The 7,664-nt window shown below is 40.2% G+C and overlaps 1 protein-coding gene across 1 annotated transcript; it reads left to right on the top strand.

The window, feature by feature from the left end:
* Positions 1-1,574: 1,574 nt before the first annotated feature.
* Positions 1,575-5,679, top strand: LOC306964419 (taste receptor type 1 member 1-like; the record flags this gene model as incomplete). The annotated part of the gene is made up of 6 exons (XM_079558411.1): positions 1,575-1,583; positions 2,217-2,408; positions 2,838-3,548; positions 3,908-4,114; positions 4,540-4,660; positions 4,754-5,679. 6 exons carry the CDS (start codon positions 1,575-1,577, stop codon positions 5,677-5,679), a joined length of 2,166 nt encoding a protein of 721 aa, XP_079414537.1.
* Between the last annotated feature and the right edge of the window lie 1,985 nt (positions 5,680-7,664).

Genomic DNA, 7,664 nt, shown 5'->3' with positions numbered 1-7,664 from the left:
TGCTGAACTTTCTGACAGGGAGACCACAGGCTGTATGCAGGGCCGCCTTAACCACTGGGCTTGGCCTACAATATATATATATATATATATATATATATATATATATATATATACATATATGTATGTATTTTTTTCTCCCTTTAGGGGATTTTAGGGGCTTCGTAGTTTTATGATTGGAAACGCACCTTTGTGAATATAAGTGAGCAAACAGTAAAATTCATAGCATGGCTATGATCGCTTACATTAATGAGCAGTGGAGCCATCTCGGATTAGAGTGAGTGGGGGGGGGGGGCTATATTTTATGGTTAGCCCAGGGGCCTATGGGTAGGTTAAGTTGGCCCTTGCTGTATGTGTCGGCGGCAGGTCCTCCAGAACCATCACACTGAACACGGGAGCTCCCCAAGGCTGTGTGCTGAGCCCCCTCCTGTTCACTCTGCTGACCCATGATTGCACTCCAAAGTATAAGTCAAACCTCTTCATCAAGTTTGCAGACGACACAACAGTGTCTCATCAGCAACAGAAACGAGTCAAACTACAGGAGTGAGTTGAGCTGTCTGGCCATGTGGTGCACACAGAACAATCTCTCTTTAAATGTGGAGAAGACAAAAGAGATTGTGGTGGACTTTCGAAGATGTCTACCACAAGCTCCTCTAACAATCATTAATTATTATTAAGGACATGAACCCCACCCGTCTCAAAAGCTGTCAAAATCACCAGGGACCCTACGCACCCATCACACAGTCTCTTCGAGGTAATGCCTTCAGGGAGGAGACGGCGGAATCTACGGGCCAGTTCCAGTCGACTGAAGAACAGTTTCATACACAAGGCCATCGGGAAGCTGAACTGTCTGCCCTCCCTCCCACCTCTCTTCCCCCACCCGCCACTCCACAATCAAGGATGAGGAAAGGAAAGATAATTTCAAATCATTCACATGGTTTAACAAATAAAAAATCTTGAATAATGTGTTGGTTAGTTAGTTAGGATAGTCTGTTGGTCAGTTAGTTAGTTAGTTAGTTGCAAACAAGGCTACTATCATCACAATTAGAAGAAGGTTGAATCTATAATGTGTAACATTAATATGAATTAATTATTATATTATAGGAATGCAATAGCCTATACCAAAATAAAAAGGGGTGTTAGACAACATGTACAGATATCTTACTTACAGAGACAACCCAAGGTATTTTGTTATTTAAAGCAGCACCAGAAACCGTGATGCAAATATTTCCGAATGAATACACTATCTGACTCACAACAGAAGGCTGCTTGTGTCCAAATGTGTGTTATGCAGTTTTGCATAGCTTTATGTAAATTTGACTGGGGCTGTGTCAGTTTTCGCTGCCTGAGAATTAAAATAATCTTGGCATTACCATTGTCTGTACTTTTGAACATAAGTATTACATATTGATGGACGGTCTAAAAATGGTGGGCTTTTTGTTGCTTTTTCGCCTTGGATGTCTTCTGTTTGTAGGAGCTTCTGAATTCCGCACTGAAGGAGACTTTGTAATTGGGGGACTCTTTAACATCCATCAAGACGAACAGCCACAATCTTACCACATACCAGAAGCCTTGCAATGTTCAAGGTGAGTGAATGCAGAATAATGATACCAATGTTAATCATATGATGTAAGTACTCAGCTGAGTGTGTATATATCTCGTGTGTGTATATATCTCATCATCATCAACTTCCCACAATCAATAATTGTAGGTTGTAGTAAATGCACTTCCAGCAGCCACATGTTTTTGTTTTGAAGTACTAGAATTTGATTTTTTCTTTTCTGCTGGCCCATAGTGTATTATGATCAACATTTCATTATGAACAACAATGTCATCACCTGGATTTGAATGCAGCAGTAGTCTAGGTCAGGAGGGATCCCAAACATTTTTTGCTGGGACCCCAAAAATTGACACCTAAACCGAACCTCACTGCATAGTTACTGTAAGTTATAAAAGTAACTATGGCGCTAAATAAGGCGCTAAACTAAGGCGCTGAATCCATTTTAGAGTGTGTTTTTTGGTGATAACTTTTTGCAGGGCCAGGTAGTGTTAAAAAAAACTCTTTTACGCATTTCTTGTGAATTTGTGAAGCCTTTTGACGAACACTAATACGGCCCTCTTTGACCATATTTGGATACGTAATTTTACCATACAGATCCTTTTTTTTTTTTTTTTTTTTCAGTAAGACCTTTCGTAATTCGAGTTACCGGCGTTTCCAGCTGATGAGATTCTCTATCGAGGAGATCAATAACTCGAGCAGCCTCCTACCAGGCATCACTCTGGGATATAACATCTTTGACCGCTGCTCAGACACACAGAACATCCCAGGCATTTTCAACATTCTCTCTGGAAAAGACCCCATTGACCCGTGGGCCACAAGACACGACAATGTCTCCAAAGTCACTGCGGTGGTCGGTGCCTTCACAAGTCCTGTGACCAGAACTGTTGCTCCACTATTTATGACGAGTCGTATTCCTATGGTATATTCTCTCATATTGTGTATAATGTTAAAATGTCTACAAAAAGTGTTGGTGTTTTTTTGTTGTTGTTTTTTGTTTTTATCAATTAAAGACATACCAGACCATAGAGCAAATGAAAAAAATGCTTATTTCTTATTATATATATTAATTTGACACTTTGTGTTTACCACATATATAATTATATTCTAATGTTATACTAAACTCAGCATAAATCTCAAGGTCTTTTTTTTTCTTAGATGGATCTTTTAACTTAATGGATGTTCAAACTTGCACCTATTAGTTTCATTTATTCATTCAATTTTCATATATTTTATTAGGCATTCAAAATCTAACCAAGGATAAACTTATTTTCTTTTTCAGATCAGTTATGGAGCGGCCAGTTCAATATTTTCCCAAAAATTGACTTTTCCCTCTTTCCTCCGTACGGTGCATCCCAATAAGGATGTTGTCGATGTCATAGTCCACATGTTGCTGCATTTCAAATGGCGATGGGTGGCTTTCCTCAACATCGACAACGATTACGGCAATGACGGTTACAATGTGTTCATGAAGATGATTCAAGACACAGATATCTGCCTGGCCTACACCAAAAAACTGGATGAAAATACAAATTACACCACAATTTTCAAGCAGATAGAGAGTCAGAACATACAGGTCATCATAGTTTTTGGTCCTGAATGGACCGCTGAAATGCTTATCGAATCCGCCATAGCAATGAAAGTCAAAAACAAGACATGGATAGCTGTAGATTCCTGGTCTTTAAACAAAAAACTTCCTAAACTGAGTGGCATCAGAAATATTGGGACTGTCGTTGGGATTGCAGAGCCAGTTGTCACCATACCTGGTTTTAAGAAATTTATAAGCGCTTTAGAAATAGAAAATCAGTCAGGGGAGTTTTGTAACCAATTTTGCAACTGTAGTGATTTGAATCCAGATGAAATTTTGAGAGCAGAGAACTCTTTCAATTTCCCTGTCTACGCTGCAGTGCATGCCATCGCCCATGCTCTGCACAATATACTGCAATGTGGAGCCAAAAAGTGCCACAAAAACATCACTGTCTTTCCACACATGGTGAGTATGGTGCACAAGATGCTATAGAAGTAGTTGGTGTTGTCGGCCGACAAATACTGTCAAAAACATTTTCTCATTGTTTATTATTTAGGGATTTTTTGTCAACCATGTTGTCAAGGGATTGGGCTCAAATATAGTAAAAGTTATTGGAAGTCAATATTATATACACTTTTTTTAAAGCATGAGTGAAGTAGCACTAGATGAACAAGCTGTGATATATTATATTATATATTAATTAATATCAGTGAGGCAACAAGTGTACAGCTTTTTCATTAAATTGACATACAACACACTACCACTTCCTTCTTTTTCAGTGTAAGGCTGCTGCATATTTCTGTGGCTAATGTGCTTTTTCACAGGTCCTGTCTGAGCTGAAGCGATCAAAGTTCTCTCTGCTGAACCACACCATTGAGTTTGACAGAAATGGCGACCCGCGGTTTGGACCCTTTGACATCATCTTTTGGAACAGCAGTGGAGATGCAGAGATAGTGGGAGTCCACAGATTTCAGCCTTCATCACATTTCTCCATCAATGAATCTAAAATACAATGGCACAACAACAATCAGGTATGCTTCTCTTTCCTCTGTAAATATGCACTTATGTGTGCCAGGAAAACACACTGATAATATTTTTTATTTTTTTTATTTTTTTTATTGGTTTATTTGGTCGGGACAGTGCATGTTAATGAACATACAGGGGTCTCATGCATATAAACAGGCCACACCGGATTGTAGCCTTGGGCTAATTTCCAACGCTGTTACAAAACATTGTTTTGCCATACCACCTTATTATTATTATTATTATTATTATTATTATTATTATTATTATTATTATTATTATTATTATTATTATTATTATTATTATTATTATTATTATTATTATTATTTATTTATTTATTTATTTATTTATTTATTTATTTATTTATTTATCTATTTGCATGTTTTTACAGTGACAGTAAAGACTCATGTGCTGTTCCTATATGACTGAGCAGGTTCCCTCATCTGTGTGCTCGCCCGAGTGTAAGCCTGGATTTCGGAAGAGTCTGGAGGGGATTCATAAATGCTGTTTCAAATGTGTCATCTGCCCAAGAAGTACATACATCAACTCATCAGGTACAATACAATATTTATGATTCAATTTAAAAAAAACATAGTATGTAGTTTTATTTATATGGCTGTTGTTGCTTTTTTACTGGTTATTGACAGAGGACCCGCACACGTGTCGATCCTGTGATGAAACTGAGTGGTCGTCCGAAGCCAGTACAGCATGTACCAAGCGAGTCGTGGAGTTTGTCCCTTTCGAGGATGCAATTGCTGTAGTGATCATGGTTGGGACCGTGTGTTTGGTGGGACTCTGTCTCCTGACCTCTGTGCTCTTTGGGCTGAACTACAACACTCCAGTGGTGAGGTCAGCTGGAGGACCCATGTGCTTTCTGGTTCTCGGCTGCCTCAGTCTCAGCAGCATCAGTGTCTTCTTCTACTTTGGCAAACCCGATGTGGCCTCTTGCATATTGAGGTATTTCCCATTTCTGTTGTTCTTCACCGTGTGTCTGGCCTGTTTTGTGGTGCGCTCCTTTCAAATTGTATGTATTTTCAAAATAGTTGCTCACTATCCATCACTGCACAGATTGTGGGTGAGATATCATGGACAGTGGCTTGTGGTATTGATTTTTTTTATCCTACAAGGAACTTTGCTACTTATAATGTACACATCTGCACCACCCCAGCCTTACAGCAACTTATTGTGGCACAAAGACAAAACTATTCTGACCTGTGATCTTAATCTTAAAGCATACACTCCCTCGATTGCTTTGTTCTTTCTCCTATGCTTTCTTTGCTTCGTATTCTCCTACATGGGAAAGGAACTGCCCAAGAATTACAATGAAGCCAAAGCCATAACGTTTTGCCTGTTTCTCATGATTCTGACCTGGATCGTCTTCGCCACCGTCTACATCCTGTACAAGGGAAAGAATATTCACACTGTAAATGCATCAGCAATCCTATGTTCTCTCTACTCTTTCCTCGTGTGGTATTTCTTCCCAAAATGTTTCATCATAATTTTTAGACCAGAGAAAAACACACAGGAGTACTTCCAGGGTCTCATTAAAACATATAACATTACAAATAACTAGAGGGTTTGTGACACATTGTAAGTCAATTGTACTTGCCAAGAGTTAATATTTCATTGTGACTCTCAAAGGTATGCGGGCGCTATCGCTGCAATTTAAAGACACACTGCGTAACATTTTGGATTATACTCATTCCAGCTTTACAAAACATGTTCACAATGACCAGCTAGACTCAGACAATGCTATTCTTTGCAGTTGGTAATTAAAGAATGGATTTGCATGATTTGTGTAGTGGCCAGGATGAGGATCAGCCAAATCCGAGGCCATGGTTCTCCACCGGAAAAAGGTGGCTTCCCCTGTTCAGGTCGGTGGGGAGTGCCCCCGTGACCCGGCCCCGGATAAAGTGGAAGAAAATGGATGGATGGATGGATGGATGGATGGATGGATGGATGGATGGATGGATGGATGGATGGATGGATGGATGGATGGATGGATGGATGGATGGATGGATGGATGGATGGATGGATGGATGGATGGATGGATGGATGGATGGATGGATGGATGGATGGATGGATGGATATTTGGCAGCCTTTAGGTTTCGAGATGGAGATGTCCCCGCTCCCAGTAAAGTTACAGTCAGGTCTTCAGATAGGCGAGCCACTCACAGCAAACACACGGGTGTTTTCAATGACAAAATATTTCGAATAAAATAACTGCTTGTACTGTATTTTAGTGTTTATATTGTGTGAAATGTTACGCGGCATGGCTTTAAGTGAACTTATTGTATGACTTTCATGAGCCCACACTTGGTTTATACGGTTAATCTTTTTTTTTATTAAAGTAACTTGAGAGTCAAAAGTCTAAAAAAGAACTAGTCTAAGGTCATTACTATTCTGGATTACCCACGTTATTCAATGTACTGTATGTAGTAGTTTGCAGTAGTTTCAGTAGTTCTTATCTCATATATCAGTCTTCTATTTTTAGAGACAGGATCTGCAGCATTTATTGGATCTCAACCATTTATTTAAGCACTTTCACAGCAAACTATTACTGTAATGCTCCAATGGAATTTTGTTGTTATTAATAAAGCATTGATTGATTGATTGATTGATTGATTGATTGATTGATTGATTGATTGATTGATTGATTGATTGATTGATTGCAGTACTCTTGTGAGTGTAATATTTAGTTACTCTATTCACTGAGTAAATACAGAAGAATTAAAAAAAGCTTAATCAATTGATTTTTGATGGCCTGAGCTCATGTTGCTTTGTCACTTCTCAGAGCTTCTGTCGATCTGTGATCCAGGTCGAGCATTGAGATTTTTCCAAATTACTTTGGAGGTGCCAAGATCACAGCTGAAAACCAGAGGCGATGTTGTCTTTGTTTTGCACTGGCCTTCAACACAAGCTGAGCAGGTCAGTCACAATCACAGTGACTGTCGATTGTCGAACAAAACAGTAACATCTTAATTAAACGCATTAAGTTGCCTTGTGTGCGAAATCTGCATATAAATAAACTTGCCTTGTCTTAATGCTGTAAGGCATTACTGGCCCTAAGGGCCAGATCTTGTGGCGGCGCACGGGGCGGCGCAGGCTCTTGGCGAATTATTTTCCGAGTGGCGGCGCTGTATGTGCCATTCGCCTCCGCCACCTGTGAGGGGGCGTCACAAGAGGAGGTGACTGCACTGATGGAAACACGGCTGACATTCACTTCCTCGTTTACATTGCGCTGTCTTGCGTTCTTTCTTAAGCCTTAGGCTCTCACAGGTCAAACGAAAAACTTTATTTACCCCATCGTGAGCTAAACGATGTTCACGTCTCGAGAGGAAAAGAGCTACAGCGTCCGCTGTGGCGCGGATCGCCCGCGCTTGGCATGAACGCGAGGCAAAACAAAAGCACATGTTCACCCCACACAACGGCTGTTTCCCAATTGCCAGGATCATCGGCGTCTCGACCACTTCGGACGTCATTCACGTCATCACAGCGCCGCCAAGTGGTGTTCCATTTCACCTGGACCACTCGCCCCCTCGCAGCTCGACTCCTCCG

Source organism: Gobius niger, assembly GCF_951799975.1.
Source record: "Gobius niger genome assembly, chromosome: 6".
Lineage (NCBI taxonomy): Eukaryota > Metazoa > Chordata > Actinopteri > Gobiiformes > Gobiidae > Gobius > Gobius niger.
This window is presented reverse-complemented; position numbering and strand designations above follow the sequence as displayed.